A 20419-nucleotide genomic window follows, 5' to 3' on the forward strand; every position below is an offset into this window, starting at 1 on the left:
GCCTTATTCCATTATTTATACATTCTCTATTGATTTATAAATACAACATTTAGACTTTTACGTTAACGAATGGACATTTGTGACCATTAATATCTCTAATTATTGTTTTACAGAATTTATAAAATTTAATATTTTAAAAGTATTATCAAGACGTTATGAGACCTCATATAATTATATTTTTCCTTAATAATCACAGAAGGTGGTAAAAGAATTTTATGTGAAAAGTGTAAAGATTAAAATATTACGCTTATATCACCTCTGTTTCTTTTATTTAAAAAATAAAAAATACAAAAAAAAAAAAAAAAAAAAAAGGAAATACACTATTATCCCCTAATAACACCCATGTGCAATCCATGTATTTTTAACTTTCAAGTGAACCAACTCTTTTAAAAAGCAAACTATAAGGTATTCAGCTTGAGGCAAACTTAATGAGATTTAAAAATACTTGATAAAAATTAGGTTTTGCTTGGGCTCATCCTTGATCTCTATTTCTATTGTCTTTTTACAAATCAATCCAAATGCTTTCAATTGTATGATTTATCTTACCTTGGGCAATTCTTCGTTGTCCCCTCATTCATGCATAATGGTTCTATTCTTTGTGTCACACCAGATACTTCCTCCGTCTTCATTTGTTTGTCTTACTTGAACGAAATTACTTTTTAATTTTTGATTTAGAAAGGTTGATGAAAGAAAATTGGTAAGACCAAAGAGAGAGAGAGAGAGAGAAAAAAAAAAAAAAAAAGGTAAAGAGTTAAGACTTCCCTTGAATTTGCAACTTCCATGAAGTTTCCTAGAAAGCGAGCAAATTCTTTGATTGGCCATAAGAAAGTGTAATTCCCATACCAAGTTCTACCTAATTATGGATGTTATGTGGTCAATTTCACCAGTATTGTGGGAAGTGAAACTTCCTCACTCCTTATGTTAATGTCAACCAAACAATTTATCCGTTATGACTTATGAGCAATGCCAAACAAGGTCTAGTTGGGATTCCAATTAAATCAGAAGTACCCAATTTTTTTCCCCTCAACTATCATCAGTAACTTTAATAAAGGACAATAATGGTTGCAGAGAGTGGACCTGTTTGGTAAACTGGTGATCATGTAAGACTAAGAAAGGCTACAGTTTTTAGGCAGGGGTCATGGACCACAATTTTGGAGGAAATAATAACGGATATAGCCATAATAAAGGAAAGAAAATGACTTCAGAGGAAGAGAAAGGATGCTGAAGATGAGGTGGAGCAGCAAGAAAAGTAAGGGGAAACCAGAGAGGAGCTCGCCAGCAGAAGGCCGGGCAGTGGTGGTTGTTGCGATGATGATGGTGAAGAGGTGGTTCGATGAGTGATTTACGACGACAACAAAGCCAAACTATATTTATGGACTTATTTCCTATTTCACGCTTAAATAACCATGGGTAAATGCCTTTTAACTTGGAAGATAATTCCAAATTAACACTACCCTACAAGACTTAAAGGCTTTCAATCGAGGGAATCAGGCTCCCCTCAAAAGTATAAGCAGAGGATCCAAACAAGAGCCATAATTGAATAATTTCGGTTGTAGCATCATTTGATGTTGACTCTAAATTACCTTGTTATTATTAGTAATATGAAGGACAATCATATTCTTATAATAGTTCCATATTAAGTTAAAGTTCTGTTATGAATTGGGTCTCTACAGTCATGATGTATCATTTTGGATGATACTCTCATACATAACGACAACAGTTATTAAACAAACGGACAGGATAGATCGTGGTAACATTGCTAGTAAAGTGACCTGAATGTACCTCTTATGCCCCTGGTCATTCTTTTCCCCTTCTAACTTACCGCCTTTTAATTTTTAACCCTCTTTACTGCAGCCTCAACCAAACCTAGCCTGAATGGGATATTACTCGCGATGAACCTATTGGGGGGGGGGGGGGGGGAGGATGTGAAATTCTAAAATCAAACTGGGAAGAGATAAATCACAAGCAGTAAATGTGAAACTCCAGGCTGTCCACAATTATGACTTGATTTCTTCATTAAACAAGCCATTAATCTTTCATACATAAACAGCTATGATGAAATTTATGCAGTAACAATAAAAACAGATTCAATCACGCCAAATTTACAAATTACACGGACACAAACGAAACAACGGCTATGCATATATATTATCCACTCAACAACAGCCCTGGAATCTTGTCACCTCTCCTACTCTGAAACAGACCTGTTCCTGCTAAAAGAAAAACCCTCACTTCATTTACAGCTATAGATATAGAAACCATGTACAGACATCCCATACGCAAAGAATGTTAGAAACTGCTATTAAGCAAGTAAATGAATAGATTTCAAACAGCGTAGGCATATCCACAAGAAATGTTAGCGTAGCAATTTGTACAGGCATCTCAGAATTTAGAAAGCAATTCAATAATTCATAGTCATCAGCTGGAAAATAATATTTCACCATATGAACATCATAGACGAAGCAAAGCTCAGTACAGAATACTTAAGAACAGCATGATGAAGCTCTGGCTGCATCTCCCTGCCGGTCAACAAGAACCATTCCAGCTGGATTCTGTGGCATTTGGGCCCTTGGTAATCTTTTGGCTGTTATAGAAGGATGAAAATTAGATCAGAAAAAAATTAACATCACTTCGAGACAGCTATAAACAACTTCAACACAACCAATACTTATAAAAGCACACTCACAAATATGAAAATAACAACATTAGGTAGTAAAAGTTGCTATCTGAACTTGGCTAGTTGTATCAAAATATTGACCTAAAAAGCTCCAAGGCAGCAAAATATAACTTCATGAGAGCCATAACTAGTAAAGACACTGTCACAACTATGTATCACAGAAACGAATTGGGTTTTGGAAATGAAAATATCTTGGAAACAAGAAAACCTCAACCCCCAACCATTCCAGGGCTTCATTAACAAGGAAACGATGGGGTATAGGAATAAGGAAACCTCAGGTCCCAGAAGTTTTAGTGCTTCTTAGGCCAAATATATGAGAATAGCAACATTCTATGACAAGTGTTACTTTCTAAACTTTACTACTGGTGTACAAATAGTAAAAGTAACAAAATCCACAATTGGCAACATAAAAAATGTTGGAGTACACTAGATAGCACGAGTATGCTAAATAAATCCTTGCAAAACATAAATTTCCAGGATATGACTTGGAGGTGAAAAAGAAGGTTAAAATCTAAATATGCTATAGCTTCTACAGAAGTAAGTCAAGGCAGATGCAGGAGGTAAACAGTTCTGAAAAAAGACTTAAGGGCTAGACAAAGGCAGGTCCAGGTAGTTTAAGATGTTCAGCCAGAAAACTAGTTCCTACAGTGGGATGCACAAACATTTGGTAATAAATTACCACTTTCCTCACAATTACTTAATAAGGTTGTCCCCACAATTCCAGTTAGTTTGCGCTGTGAAGTGATCTTTTTCACCTTCATCGACATAGACTTCCTCACAATAAAAATTGAAAATTGCAATATGCAAAGACAAAGTATCATATCAGATGCAACAGAGCAGTTGCCCTGTGAAGTACGCGCCTTTCATTGCCAGGCTGCCAGCAATAAGCTATTCCTTACAGAAAACTATTTCTTCATGCACACTGATTTCCAACAAATCATTTTATAAAATTCAAAAAGAACCAATTATCAAGCTGCTGTTGCTGGCTTTTTCCAAACAATTAACCAACAATTACTATCCACCTATTAATTCAACTTTAACAAATTGGCTTGTACATGTCAAAATCACAACCACATAAAATAGATTTAGAAATACAAAATATCTGGTGCACACCTATTTCATAGAATATCTCATTAACATTCTGAGCTGTTTTTGCTGATGTTTCCATAAAGAAGAGACCATTTTCTTCAGCATATGTACGTGCCTCCTGCAAAAATCACCAAACATACTTGTATTTATTAAACACAATTTTCATAATATTAAACTATTCAATGTAGATTTATATTGCTCAAACCCTACTAAAATGTCTGATACGAACACATATACCTTGAAACCTACAAGTATCATAATCTAGAAAGACTTTATATTAGACCTGGCAAATGGGTCATTCGGGTCGGGTCGGGTCACTTTCGGGTCGGGTCGGGTCTGGGTCGGTTAACATTCGGTCGGGTCGATTCGGGTTTCGGGTCAAATTCGGGTCGGGTCAAGTATGTTCGGGTCATATTCGGGTCAGGTCAAAATCTGGTCGGGTCATGTTCGGGTTGTTTTATTTGTGATTCAAGCTCAAATGAATAATTTTATACGGATTATATATTTTGTTATTGTTATAATAAAAACTATCAATTCAGTTTATGAGCTTAGCTATGGTTGAAGATGAACAATTTGAGTTACTTTTGGTACAAGACATTTTAAGTTCAACTATAAGGTAATTTTAGTTCGGGACATGTCGGGTATTGGGTCTGTTTGGGTCAATTTTGGGTATCGGGTCTGTTTGGGTCAAACACTTCGGGTCAATTTCGGGTCGGGTCAACTTCAGGTCGGGTCAGTTCGGGTGTCGGGTCAGGTTCGGGTCAACTCCATTTTCGGGTCGGGTATGGGTCGGGTCGGGTCACTTTCGGGTCATTTGGGTCGGGTCATCGGGTCTGGGTCAGGATTGCCAGGTCTACTTTATATAAGTCCAACACGTTTGAAAAGTTTAAGTAAGCCAGATAGCTTAAGTTAGGATAATTTTCTACATGTAACCTTTTATTTGGATTCCAAAAAAAAAAATAAAAAAAAAAATTCCAACCCAAGAGAGAGAGAGAGCAGGAAGACTAATCTTTAATACAGACCAAATAGGTCACATAATATGCAATCATAATATGTTAAGAAAGTTGAAGAGCAACATGAGACTGAGAAGTGTGGCTTCATTGTTGTCTAGTGGATGCATACTACATAGGCAGCAACATCAAATAAGTCAAGGACACATGTAAATCCAACTCAATAGTACAACAGGAAAGTACGAAAAAGAATAGAACAGGAGGGAAAGACATAAGACTATAGTTATATAATCAGCAAGAGCCCTTGACTATTCAAGAGAGATGCAAGAACTTAATCAAAGTCAATTTTCACAGTTTCCTGAACATACCATAGAGCTAATCACCAATCAGATTATAGCAAGCACACTAAATGCTAAATCCTTCAATTACCTAAGAAAGCCTATCAACGACAATAGATTCCAGACAACAGAATAATTATGGTACATATTTTCTGTAGCATAGCTGCACATCCCTTCAATTAAATTTACGGGGAGAACTCAAGAAGTCGTAATGTATCCATTATTTTTCATTTAGAAGGGGTATCTAGGCCAAATAATCAACTGCATATGTTTTACTAAGATCCATTTCTAGAATACAGCATCTCTAGGCATCTAGCACTTTTTAGTGGGACTTGATTTTATTCAAATGAAATTAATAAGGATATAACTACCACAATTCTTTGAAAAGTCTGATTTGTCAATAGCAAAAGGTAACGGTAACTCTGAGACACCATTAATTATTCTTCCATCACTCCCGACAGTCAACCATCATCCGATCAAACAAGCGAACACAGAAGCCAAGTAAGAAGCACAACAGCACAATGATATATCGCAATGAATAGACCACACCTAGCAGGCAGCAATATATGCAACTCCAAATCCTATATTATAAAGTTCGTGTACTCCTTCCATCCCAATATATTTGTCTATCGCTCTTCACATATATCGCGTGTTAACAATGAATGAAATATAGCCAATAGAATGTTCATGTAATGAGAACAGCGAAATCTGATTGACTGCATACGCATATACAGAAAATGAATATGCAAACATAAAATAGAGTAGAAAGGTAAACAAACACATTGAGGCTGAAAGGCTAGAGATAGTCAATTAAAAGGTCTTAATATTTTCAGCCTACAAGCCAAACCTGCAACACTCAATTCATTGCCTTCCAAGACCATGGAGAAAATTAGAATTGAACTCAATAGAAATAATGAATTGCTATTTGCCGCCAAAATATTAGTCATGCAGCCATACGTAATGACTGAAATGCCTGTGGTTTAATTTTAATTTACTTGAAAATTCCATTCCACTCTCTTCCCCCTCCCACTTTTACTTAGCCACCACTAACATCCAAATTCCTACCACCACCATCATCACAAACACCATCCACCCAAGCCACACCACTGACACCTATTATGGCCTTAATCCTGACACAATCCAACTCTCCAGTTGTTAATCCGGTGGTTACCAATGAGGCAACAGTTCCCGCACATCTCGGAGACGTTGGGCGCAGAAGATGAACTTTCACGGTCAGTGAAGTTTTTTTATTGCTGGAAAGTACATATAGGCACATGGTTCAGGCACATGGTTGGGCGCATAAACCATGAGCACGTTTCTTTTATTTTTTTATATTCTAATCAGTATTCTATGTACTTTTCGGTGGTGTGGCGACAGGCTGTTGGCTGCTAGTGGCATCGGCTAACTCAGATTACTGATGGCTATGGGCGGTGATTTACCAGTGGTCATTGGAGAGAGAAAGTGAAAGTAAAAGGGTTAGAAAGGGTGTTGGTAGAATTTTATAAGGGTAAAATGGTAATTTCTTGACGGCAAATAGTAACCCCTAGAAATAATATATTTTACAAAAGAGACCTCTGATTTAAACCAACCACAAAGGATCAGGTCTGATTTCTTCAACTGTAACAGAGATCAAGAGCATTACTGCCCAGTGAAATCACAAGGAGGGTGAGGGTCAACACACTTATAGAAGGTACAATAGGTAATAAAAAGTCACATAATCTAGTAAGCAGTGTCACACTTACTTCTGCTGAAACAACCCTCTTTTCTTCTAAATCAGCTTTGTTCCCTGCAAGTGCCATTACCATATTTGGATTCCCTGGGAAAATAAACAATCAGTATAGAGTATAGACCATAACAATTAGAAGTTCTTAATGTATAGCAAACACTCCAAGCATTCAGATATGCAGTGGATTTTATCAATTCTTGGTAAAAGTATACAAAACCAGAAACTAAATACTAAATGTGTGACCAGGCTGCACATACCTTGCTTCTGAAGTTCTTGTACCCATTTCTTAGCACGAGAAAAAGACTCCTGAAACAAATTTTACAAAAAAAAAAAAACTCAATAAATGCGACACCCAAGATGGAAAATTAAGAAAGATTAATAATAAATTACATAAATTGGGGGGAAAAAAATAATATTCAACGAAATCCACAACCTTCTCACAGAAGCACTTAGTGTAACTTCAAGTTATATTAATATGCCATACTTGGGAATTGAAAAAGAAATTAGCAAAAGAATAAGTCAATCAATATACATTTTACTACATAGAATACATATAAAAATCACCCCAATGGAGCTCACAGACAAAACAGACACATCCCCCTAACCAAAGAAGATATGAGAGCAATTTTCAGATGCTTTTAAGAACCCTCACACAATCTACGGTAACAATTTTGCATTAAGGAAAATCAGAACTCCTATCTTCCAGCAACCTCAATAAACATGAAAGAAGGGTTGACGCATCTCAATATGGTTGCTTTCATTATGACAAGAGCACAAGGCCAGCAAAACTCCACCTTCTCCAATCCACAACCCCCCCCCCAAAAAAAAAATATAAATAAATAAATAAACACAAATTTTTTAATAACAAAATTGATGTGTCAAAGGAAAGAAAAGGAAGGGAAGAGAAAAGAAAGGAAAAGAAGGGAAATGAAAGAAACTATATCATCCAATATTTGGTTTGATATTAGAAAAACGGAAAATAAAGGAATCTTTTGTTCGGTATGATATTAGTAAAGGAAGGAAAACTAATTTTAGTCTTGATATATTTATTTTCTTTCTTTCCTCCAAAACTGGAGTTTGGAAGGAAAGGAAAGGGAAGATTTTGTGAATGGAGCTTTCCTTCCATTTCCCTTCATTTCTTATCAAATTCCATTTAATTTTTTGAACCAAACAAAAGAATCCATATTTTTCCTTTCTTTTCCTCCCAATTCCTTCCAACCAAATAGAGCCTTCAGCATATACACAGAAGGCCCGGTGACTATAAAGACAGCACAATTTTCCAGCCAACTACATAGTCATGGAATTGAATTATGAAAATAAACACAATTTCTCAAAATTCTTTGAAGGTGACTACTATTTCACTTCACTGAAAGCAATAAAACACACATCGACTTTTCCATACTAACGACCCCGTCTAAACACTTTCATAACTTCATTGCCTATTTTTACACGGAGTATAAATCAACATAAGACAACCATACATTCAAAGTACATCCTTAACCCAAAAATCCAATGACACCCTTAGTGCATTGCATCAATAAAACAACACCATTTTATCATACATGCCCCAACATCTAAACAGTATCACAGACCAACTTCTTCTCCCATTCTACTATGCTAAAGCTCCGAAAAATATATATCCCATGCAACATGGACATCACACTCAAAACAGTCCAGACATTTCCTCTTTCACCACTATGGTCTAAATATTGCGGAAACTAACTAGTTTAGTTGGTTAACGTCTTAAATATAGTACCTACCACCCAAAACATACATTGGACCAAATCCCGTCTACATCACTAACTTATGCGACTCTTTGAAATCATCGAAAAAGCAATATAATCAATACAAGTACGAAGGGAGATAAATTAGGTACCTGGGTAGTAATGTCGTATACGATAATCGCGGCGGCAGCACCTCTGTAATACATAGGAGCCAAACTGTGGTACCTTTCTTGACCAGCAGTATCCCATATCTCAAACTTCACTGTGGCGTCATTTACTGCTAATGTCTGCGAGAAAAACGCTGCTCCGATCGTCGATTCCTGCACAACAAATTAATGCAATCAGTAATTAGGAATTATCAATTGAAATTTACCACTTCAAATTAAAATTTAACAGAATTTAACTAAAAAGAAAAACCCTTAAATTTACCTGGAATTCGAGGAATTGACCTTTAACAAACCGAAGTACAACGCTGGATTTTCCAGCTCCCATATCACCGAGAAGAACCTAAATTTCAGAACAAGATCAAAGCTTTAATCGATGTTTTAATAATAATAATCACTAAAAACGAAGAAAAACAACTTAATTCTAAAGATCGGAGCATCGAAAACCTAAAATTGCAAATTGCAAGAAAAGTAGAATTAAAATTAATTTTTTTTTTTTTTAAAAAAAAGCAGAAATTAAGGAAAAAAGTAATACCAATTTAGCATTGAGATTGTTGTGACCGGTAGTCGCCATAAGAGGAAATCGGGGAGATCAAAGAAAAAGGAGAAAGATGAATGATGAGATTCTGGAAAGAGGAGAGAGAAAATGGGGAATTAGGGCGAAAGGAAGAAGATGACTTTTGCTTGTTGTTGGGTTTGTTTGTTTGAGAGTCCGAAGTTTCTGCGTAGTAATTTTCAATATGGACACGTTTTAACTCTCACCCAAATTATGGTTATGGTGCTACGACTACTTTGATGAGTTGCTTGTAACAGTTTTTCTACCATACACGAATTTAATACGGAGTACAGCAAGTATTATGGAGTACGGAGTAGGTTTTTTTTTTTTTTTTTTTTTTTTTTTTGAAAGGCGGAGTAGTTTATTTATTATACTCGAGTTTTAAATGATTTTTATTTTAACTTGATTTGGGATAACTTTTATTATGTTCTTATCAGAAGAGAAAAAAAAAAAACTTTTATTATGTTCTGATTTTTATAATACTCCTCGTTTTAAATACGCTTGAGTTTTGGATGATTTTTAATCTGATTTTGGATAAATTTTAACTTGATTTGGGATAACTTTTATTATGTTGTGATTTTTATACTACTCCTCGTATTAGGTATAATATAATCTGTAATCGTTTAAAATATATCAAATATAACTTTAACTATATCGCTTATTTATATAATAGCATATTTTTTGTAGTTTTATTTGTAAATAGATATCTATGTTATTATTAACTTGAAATTTTTTTATAGCACTTAAATTATTAATAGATTTCATTTTAAAGAACTTTTCAAAACGAATTTTATGATGGAAATAGTACTGAGTTATAGGATATTTATTAAAAGTTATAATTAATTTTGTGTCTATGAAATATTAAAAGTATATTGATAATAAAACACTATACAACATTTTTATCTTTAAAAATCTATCCAAAATTCGCTTACTTAGCATCCTATGTGTCACAATAATACCTATTTATCGCCTACGCGGTTCGATACTTGGCAAAAAACTGAAATGCCAAGTGTCGTTGTCTCGTGGCCTGGCCGCGAGACCGGCTTTATATATTAGTGATATGATATGATATGATATGATATTAGTATAAATTATAAAAGTACTTACATCACACCAAGTGGTATGAAGTGGTTCACTTGTAATTGTAATCCATTTGGAATATCATATCATATCACTTCACTAATAAATAAAGCCGGTCTCGCGGCCAGGCCACTAGACAACGACACTTGGCATTCTTGTTTTTCGCCAAGTGTCGAGCCATGTAGGCGACAAATAGATATTATTGATTATTGTGATTAGATTAAATGCCACATTAGATTAGATTTGATATATTCATAGTTATTAGAATCGGGGTTCTACCTTGGATCAGTGAGTGGGGTAGAATCGAATCGGTAGAATCGTACGATTCTACGATTCTACAAAATTGAAAAATTGGGCTTCAAAATGTAACTAATGACTTCATACATAATTTTCAAGCAATGAGAATGATAATAATATATATTGTTGATAACATAATAACGACTATACAGACATTAAATAGTTTTAGAAGTAATTCCGCACTCGCATAACTCAAACAGTACACTACAAAGTCAAAATATTGGTACACATTCTTAATCACGAGAGTACGAGACCATTGTTGTTAAATAAATGTTGACTCCTAAAACTGTTTTCCCAAATAAAATATCCGATGATAATAGAATACTAAGTGTCAAGTTAGTTCAATTCAAACATATAGCTAGAGAATGACAACTACAACAAACTCATGTTATAAGTGTTTTTTATATGCCCAAAGTTGAGTGCATAAGACTCATGAATATATTCTTTTGCCCCAAAAAATTTAAATGGTTAAATAAACCTTTAAAAGTTATTTAAATTGATGTTTCATAAGCTTAATTATGATTTATATGAATAACATATAAGTCACTGACTAAAGTTAGTCTCAACTATGACACCCTTACACTCTTTAGGACATAACATAAAATATATAAATAATATGGGTATAGGACTAATTCTATTAGAAATTAGATCTCAAGAGCTTTCCAATGATATATTATAAGCTCAATTCCGACTTCGCAATCAAAAGTTATGGGTTTCGAAAAATTAGACTTTTTGCTGGAGTGGAATCGTTAGAATTGGTATAAAATCGTGGAATCGGTCCGATTCCACCGATTCTAACCAATTAAACTGATTCTTTGATCGATTCTACAACACAGTGATTTTACCGACAATTTACATCGTTTGGGTGGATTAGGATCTGAATCGCGATTTTAATAACATTGGATAGATGTATTTAGGATAAAAAAAGTATACATAAAATAATTTATAATTCTTTTGAAAAAAATTTATCTTTTTATTGACAATAGAATTTTACTTATAGCAACACACCACATATTATAATTAACTAGTTTTGTGCCTGGGCGATACCCATATGGTAGATAAAATTTAAACATAACATTTTTACTTGAATGTTAAATACGGTCAAATAATCCGTTCTGATAATGTAGGATATTTAGACATACGATATCATATGACTTATATTTATATAATAGTGTACTTTTTATAGTTTTGTTTGTAAAAGATATCTATGTTATTATTGACTTGAAATTATTTTTATTGAACTTAAATTATTTTTGCTAAACTGAAAGTATTTTTTACGAAACTAAAATTATTTTTACTAATTAAAACTTATTTTTACTAATTCTCTAATTTTTTTTAATAAATTAAATAGCAATGCATTTTGTATGCGGTTAGCGACACACCATTTGGTCGGACAAAATAACCCCTATAAAGCTGACCGAGTAACCCCTGTAATACTAATTGAGTAACCTCTAACACTGACTAACCCCTATCTATAACACTTATTGAATAACCACTATAACACTAACCAAGTAACCCCTGTAGCACTAACGAAGTAACTCTTGTAATAGTTGGTGACGCAGTTTAGCCAGCTACGTATAAAAGTTTGTGATTAGATATACTATAAATGGATTTTATTTTAAAAAAACTTTTTAAAACGAATTTAATGATGAGAATAGAATTGTGTTATAGGATATTTATTAAAAATTATGATTAATTTTGTATATATGAAATATTAGAATTCTATTGATAATAGAACTCCATACAACAATTTTATCTTAAAAAATCTATCCAAAAATCGCTTACTTAGCATCTTATGTATCACAATAATACTTATTTATCTCCTACATGGCGCGACACTTGGTGAAAAACTGGAATGTCAAGTGTCGCTATCTCGTGGCCTGGTTGCGAGAACGACTTTATTTATTAGTTTTGTGAAAACATATTAATATTATTAATGGATCTTATTTTAAAGAACTTTTTAAAATGAATTTTGTTTATGGGAATAGAATTGTGTTATATGATATTTATTAAAAGTTATGATTAATTTTGTATATATGAAATATTAGAATTTTATCGATAATAAAATTCTATACAACAATTTTATCTTAAAAATCTATCTAAAAATCTCTTACCTAACATCATATATGTCACCCTAAAACCTATTTGTCGCCTATGTGGCGTGACTCTTGGCGAAAAACTGGAATGCCAAGTGTCGCTGTCTCGTGGCCTGGCTGCTAGACCGGCTTTATGTATTAGTGATATGATATGATATGAATATCCAAATAACAATAGAATTTTACTCCTATATAAATAGCTACGTAATTATAATTATAGATATGGCCATGTATCATTATTTTTTTTTAGTCTACCATTGATTTACCATTAAAGCTTTTGAATTGGGTATTCTTCATATTTGGTTGTAATATTTTTGTGTATGTTAGTGATTTTGTTAAAAATTAAAGAAATAAAAAACTACTAAAATTGGGACTCAACAGAAACTGTACAATACAAGGGGATCTTGAACTGAATTCAGATCAATAATAGTAAAGTCTTAGAACTTTACGGGTTTTACAAAGCCTCTATTGCCTATTTACCAGCCATATATTACAAATGGGACAATTAGGCCAATAATATAATCTGTTGATTTTACGTGTCAAAAAAATAATTACTTTTAAATTTTTATTTATTTTATTATTTTTTTATCGATGCACTTTTCTTTTCACAAAATTATACTCCCTCTATTATTTTAGTGTCCCATTAAAATTTAGCACATATGTCGACATAAAACTTTGATAAACATTGGTCGTAGCATACCAAGTGAATATAGTGCAGCTTACAAAAACTAAAAATTATTAATAACAAACGTGGAAAAAGAATAATATGTGGTGTTTCAACTCTCTTTTTGTATCTAACATTTTAAAAAAATGCTAGTAATAATAATAATTATTATTGTTATTATTATAATTATAATAATAATACAAAACATGGTATTCGGGGCAACGTCCGGGGCATGTACTAGTAATGGAATTAAAGCTAGAAAATTGGGTTTGCATGTTTGTTTTGAATTGAGTTTAGAAAGATTGGGTAATTTTGGATTTTAGTCGTGTTAAATCATTATGTCCATGCAAATTAATCCTTATTTTAGTCACTTTGGTTTTAGGCCTTGTTTAGTTCAACTTATTTCTACTTATTTAAAAAAAAAAAAAAAAAGTTTAGATCAAATCTAATCAGGAAAAATAAGTTCAAATTAGATCATCGTTTTATGTGCAGTTTTTTTATCGCTAAATATCTTTAATTTCGTAGTAAAAAAAATTATGATTACATATTAATAAAATACACATTATTACGAATCTAACAAACCCACTTGATATAATTTTTTCTTATAGGTCATCGTACACTTAAGGTCAAAGTTTGGTCAATTCAGATAATCAGATCGGATCAGATCAAATAAACAAAAATAAGCTGAATTAAACAAGTCCCTTTTTCAAAAATACTATGAAGATTTATATTTTTAAATAAAAAAAATTAGAAAAGCAATCGAAAGTCTGACCAGTTAAGAAAAAGTTGATGAGAGATACTTGGTACTTCCTCTGTTCTCTTTTACTTGACCTGTTTCTTTTATCACGCTTGACAATGTAAAACTTTAACGATCAATAATTTTTTCTCCATAAGTAAAAATTATAAAAGTTATATATTATGATAATACTTATTGAGATGAATTTAATAAGATCTCACATGAATATGTTTTTCCTTATATATTATTCACAAAAGATGGTCAAATAAGAGGTAGTGAATAGTGTAAAAGTCAAAATGGATCAAGTAAAAAAGAAAGAAGGAAGTATATCTTATTGTTGATCATGAGAAATTGAGGTTATTACAATGGAACATATATCGAGATTGATACGTTTTTCTAAGTTGAAGTATTTATTTTGCTACTACCAGCAGTGAGGAAAAAAACCCTCACGAGTAAAAATAAGGGTGTAAAAAAAAAAACCGAGCACCACGGCAGTGAGGGAAAAAAAAACCCTCAAGAGTTGAGGGTTTTTCTAAATGAACAGTGCACGCGTGGGGCCCACAAGCAATACATTTTCTTTTTTTTTTTCTGGTAGCAATGAACAGTACACGAAGCAAAAAAAAAAAAAATTAAATGGCTGGCACTGACGCGCGTCAGCCTAGCCAATGGGAGGGTGACAGTGTCAGTGCTTCAGCCAATCAGAATTTTTGTACCTTTTTTACAATGGTTATATTTTGTAAATATTTTTAAAAAAAAAATACACCAACGGTCATAAAAATTTTTTCTCTATAAATAGACATGCATTTTGATATAATTTAAAAAAATCTCATAAATTAGAGAAATTAACATATTCTCTCAATTTCTTCTTCTTCTTATTATTATACTTATTTCTTACAAAAAAAAAATTATTTTTACATATTTTTATTAAATTATTTTTAAACGTAATTAAAAAATAAATTATGTTTACATATTTTAATTGTATTGGAAAATTAATTATGTAGTATAAACAATATTTCAAAATAAAGATAAAATAAAAAGATGATGTGTATTATGGTGGGGTATAGTGGAGGAGTGAGAAAGTGGGTAGAGAGAGATTGAGGAGTTTTTTTTTTCCTCATTGGTGTGGTGAAAAAATCATTTGATGAGGGAAATTGGGTTGGAGGAGTGAGAAAGTGGGTAGAGAGAGATTGAGGAGTTTTTTTTTCCCTCACTGCTGATAGTGGTCTAATAGTATAAACTTGTCAAGTATAAGAAGTATTAAGTGTCAAATTAAAGTTAATGATTGTATGTAGGCTAAAGTACACACAATTGATTGTTGACCCCCTTTTTCTTTCTTGGTCTTCAAAAAATGTCTTTTTTATTCGTACACAATGCTTGGTTAGGAATTACCCATTATAGACGCCAGTTCATCAAAGATTTCTCAAGGTGTAGAATCTCTCATCAAGACCAAATTGCACTCTGCCTTTTATTTTAATCACAACTTGTGTACGGGCATACTATTAGAGATGGTCACTTATATTGTATAAAAATCAACTTTGCAATGGTTAGATTTTTATGTGATTTAAGGTGATACTTATTGTATTTTTTTTTTTTTGAAAAATGATACTTAGGTCCTGTTCTTTAGAGTTGCTCTGCTGAGTCTTGCTCTACTCTATTTCAATCTACTCTGCTATGCTTAAAATAATAGTTAATATTGAATTATTATAATAATATTTAATATTTAATAATAATAATAAATAATTAATATTTAATAATAATAATAGTAATAATAATAATAATAATAATAATAATTAATATTTAATGATAATAATAGTAATAAAAATAGTAATAATAATAATGATAATAATAATAATAATTAATAATAATAATAATAATAATAATTTATTTTTATAATAAAAATTAATATTTTAAAGATGATAACTAATATTTAGAGATATTAATTATTAATTATTAATTGTTAATAATAATAATAAATTATTAATATTTGATAATAATAAATAATTAATATTTAATAATAATAATAATAATAATTAATATTTAATAATTATAATTATTATAATAATAATAGTTAATATTTAATAATAATATTTAATGATTATAATAATTAATGCGATAATAATAATAATAGTAGTAGTAGTAGTAGTAGTAGTAGTAGTAGTAGGAGGAGGAGGAGGAGGAGGAGGAGGAGGAGGAGGAGGAGTAGGAGTAGTAGTAGTAGTAGTAGAATAATAATAATAAATAATTAATATTTAATAATAATAATAAATAATAAATAATTAATATTAATAATAATTATTATTATAATAATAATTAATGATTATAATAATAATGCGATAATAATAATAGTAATAATAATAAATAATTAATATTTAATAATAATATTTAATGATTATAATAATAATGCGATAATAATAATAGTAATAATAATGCAGTAAAACCTTTCGCCCGCGGAGCAGCTTTGAGTCTAGGTATTCGGTAAAACGTTGGCATCAAGAAGAGAGTATTTCCCGTGCTATTTGTTTTTGGAGTGCACCAGGTGGTAATTTGCAGCTTGTGAGGGATACTTTGGCAGAGGATTCTCCTACTTTATCAGTGGTTGGTGATGAGGACCTTGATTTGGAGGAGCGTAATATTAAGCAATGTCGTAGGAAGATTTGTGACGGCCACACTGTTGTAGTCCGGGTTCTTTCTTCTTCAGGTGTTGCTCTTTATAATGACACCACTCTCGTGGATTTACAATCTAAACACCCTACTTCTCCAGCTCCATCCTTGCATGATATACCTGTTGATGGCCTTCATCTCATTACTACTTCTGATGTTGTTTTGGATCAGATTAAGAGTTTAATTTCCACGTGGCACATCATGTGGTAGGGACGGTTTACGTGCTCAGCACCTTATGGATTGCTTGAGTGGTGTTGATGTGGCTGTATCAGATGAGTTAGTTGACTCTATTCCCGAGGTGGTTAATCTCTTTCTAGCTGGAAAGTGTCCTATGGAACTAGGAGAGTATATTGCTAGTGCTCCTCTTACACCACTTGTCAAGCTTGGTGGTGGTATTCATCCTATAGCTGTGGGTACTGTTTAGCGGCGTCTGGTTTCGAAGGTCGGTGGTGTTATGGTTGGCTAGTCTTTAGGAAGTTATTTTGATGGTCTCCAATTTGGTGTTGGGGTTTCTTCGAGAGGTGAGGCGATTCTTCATGCTGTGAATTGGTTGGTTGAGGATCGTGGTTCCGATGTTGGTCTTTCTATGTTATTGTTGGATTTTCAAACTGCCTTCAATCTAGTTGATCATGCAGTCATGTTACTTGAAGTTCGTCGTCGTTGTTTGGGCCTTACGCGATGGATTGAATTCTGCTACTCCAATCCAGCTAGATTGTATTATGGGGACCACACCTTATGGTCGTCTCAAGGGGTGCAGCAGGGTGATCCCTTAGGTCCTCTGCTTTTTGCTTTGGTTTTACAACCCCTGGTGTGTAAAATCAAAGACACTTTTGATGTATGTCTTCAGGCTTGGTATTTGGATGACGACACTGTTATTGGTGACACGTTGGTGGTGGGGAAGGTTCTGCGGTTGATTATGGAGGAAGGGCCTCGTTTTGTGTTACATCTTAACGTGGAAAAAACTGAAGTCTTCTGGCCTACAGAAGACCCTTGAAGCAGGCTTGTGGGTGTCTTTCCACCTAATATTGCTCGACCCTTGCGTGGTGTTAAGTTTCTTGGTGGTCCTGATAGTTCCGATTCCGGTTTTGGAGGTGAGCTTGTGATGTAGAGGGTGACCAAGACCATTACGCTTATGGATAGGGTTGCTAAGATTGATGATCCTTAGTGCGAGCTGTTGTTGCTTAGGGCTTACAGGAGTTTCTAAACTCTACTTTGCTTTGCGTACTTGTCCCCCAAGTACTTTTGAGGTGGCTCAGCACACATTCGACGAGGCACTTCGATCTTCCTTGGAGCGTATCATTGCTGCTTCAGGGCCTGGGTTTAGTGATTAGCAGTGGCGGCTTGCCACCTTGCCTTTTGCGTATGGCGGACTTGGTGTTTATTCCGCAGGTGATGTTTGTCATTATGCTTTTCTTGCTTCGCGGTTACAGTCTGCTGGGTTGCAGACAAGGCTTCTACGGCATGCTGGCGTTGTTGGCCTTGGTCGAGCCTTTGGGGATGCGTTGAGCTTGTTCAATAGAACGGTGGAGTCTGACATCTTGAGTAATCCTAGTGAGGTTGCTGCCCCTAAACTCATGAAGAAATTGGCAGATATATATTTCACAAAGCTTACCGATCTGCAAAATCCACCTTCTCTTTATCTCCTCGTCAATCAGCGTTGTGGAAATCGCAGCATGGAGATCACACCTCTGCTTGGCTTCGGGCGGTTCCTATTTCGGGGTTGGGTCAGACGATGAACGTAAAGACTTACCGATGTGTGTTGTGCTACCGGTGGGTGTTCCATTATTCTTTGTCTCGACGCTGTGTTCTGCTTGTTCAAGGATTTTTTCGGTGACCATATGGTGTCGTGTGCTAGTATAGTGGGTATTAAACATCGACATAATGTTGTGTGGGATACCCTTGTTGATGCTTGTTATCAATCTGGGATTTCAGTTAGAAAGGACGTTGACATTGGGTTGTCTGGAGGGAACGACGGGGCCCTCAGACTTGCAGATGTGTTACTTTATTCTTGGGATTGTGGTCGCGATATCTGCGTTGACTTGACAAGGTCTTCTCCTTTGACACAGTTTGGGTTATCTAACTTTGTTCCTGGACGGGTTGTGGCTGATGCAGCTCATCAGAAGCGGGATATGTACGAATCCAATTGTCGGGCAATTGGATATTGATTAGTGGATTTTTATCCTGCCATGTGGACCAATCAAGACCCTCCATGTGTCATCCACGTGGACCAACTAGAGTCTGCCACGTGTCACTCGGTGAAGAGTCCAAAGTGGACCAATCAGGGCACGACACGTGATAGACAGATATCCAACTACCAATGGTTGCCTTCAAGGCCCAAACTCCTAGGCAGCCCAATCAGTCCTAGGTTTCCGTAACCTAAGACTGGGCACGTACTTTGAGACCCTATAAAAGGGAGATGTTCCCACTTGGGGAACAACATTTTTTTTCACAAACATTCAGTGAGAGTATTAATTGCAGAATTAAACACACCTGAGAGTTTACACTCGGATATTGAGGCTGTTTGTTATAGCCGGATGATCATTCCTCTCCTAAGAGGAACCTAATCCCATTTACATTCCGCACTTTTTACATCCGAACACGTTCTAACTTGAGCGTTGATCGGAGGCATAACTCCCACCAACCGGAGTCTCTGTTGTTTTGCAGGTACAAGCGCCCGCAATCCAGTCTTGGAATTGTAATTCTCCCGAAGGACACAGAAAACCCCGAAACATTTGGCGCCGTCTGTGGGGAGATGACTTTTAAGATGGCTTCACATGAGTCTGTACCACCTCCTAATGAGAAGCGGCCCTCGGCCGAAGTCCAAGTCTACTCAGACCAGAATAGCGGTGACGACTTTGACGTCGACACCTATGTAGCTGTTGATGGTTCACTCGGAACCAGGCGTACCCGTCCCTTGGAAATAAAGGAACGAGGCAATGATCAAGCTGGTCCAAGTGATCCAACTGTACGGCTGACTGGACAAAACCAGGCAGCCGAAGGCACATCCCTAATCACCCGAGACGAACTCATGAGATTCATGACAAGTTTCAAGGGGGAGATAAAGGACCTTATCGATAAAAAGTCGGCTGGCTCTAACAAGGAGCAGTCGGCCAGGAAGCCTTCCCATTTTGGGAGGAACAAGTCTGTCAAGGACCGAGAACCCACTCCGCATCCTAAATCAAGGGAAAAGAAGCGGCCCTTGATTGATCTTACAAAAATCCAATTTCCTGAGACAGGGACGAGAAAGGCCATTCGGCACATCCAGCCGGATGACACAATGAAAACTTATTCTGATGCTCGGATGTTAATCCAGCAAAAGAAGAGTTAACAGCTGTCTGAGTCGGCTTCAATGTCGAGTTATCCAAATAGCATTCAGAATACCTTAATGAGATATTCGCAGTCAAACCGAGAGGGTTAGTCAGGCGGCATGTCCGTCCACTCTGGCCCTTAGATAATCCATTAGGCTCCGCATGAAAGTAGTGGTGTACTTCCAACAAGTGTATAATTCTGATAGAGGGTTCAAAATTATTAGAAAGCTAATTCTTCAGTGAGGTCAAGTGATCGGAATGCCTAGGTGGAGGCTGCTTCCAATCAGTAATATTAATGCATATTTAATATTACGACTTAATCTTGACTGAACCCTTTGGGTCGCACCCCAATG

At 34.6% G+C, this 20419-nt stretch overlaps 1 protein-coding gene across 5 annotated transcripts; it reads right to left on the bottom strand.

The window, feature by feature from the left end:
- Positions 1-1969: 1969 nt before the first annotated feature.
- Positions 1970-9465, bottom strand: LOC110711124 (ras-related protein RHN1-like). 5 transcript variants are annotated; one of them, XM_021889502.1, is made up of 8 exons: positions 9204-9465; positions 8934-9011; positions 8657-8824; positions 7038-7086; positions 6797-6870; positions 3791-3884; positions 2477-2584; positions 1970-2210 (listed from the first exon to the last, which is right to left on the bottom strand). In XM_021889502.1, exons 1-7 carry the CDS (start codon positions 9240-9242, stop codon positions 2484-2486), a joined length of 603 nt encoding a protein of 200 aa, XP_021745194.1. In that variant the 5' UTR covers positions 9243-9465; the 3' UTR covers positions 1970-2210; positions 2477-2483. The 5 variants fall into 5 exon arrangements, with proteins under 5 accessions (XP_021745194.1, XP_021745195.1, XP_021745193.1 ...); XM_021889503.1 differs by having other exon boundaries at positions 1970-2213; XM_021889501.1 differs by having other exon boundaries at positions 1970-2213; positions 2442-2584; positions 9204-9464.
- Between the last annotated feature and the right edge of the window lie 10954 nt (positions 9466-20419).

This window comes from Chenopodium quinoa, unplaced genomic scaffold, assembly GCF_001683475.1.
Source record: "Chenopodium quinoa cultivar QQ74 unplaced genomic scaffold, ASM168347v1, whole genome shotgun sequence".
Taxonomy (NCBI): domain Eukaryota; kingdom Viridiplantae; phylum Streptophyta; class Magnoliopsida; order Caryophyllales; family Amaranthaceae; genus Chenopodium; species Chenopodium quinoa.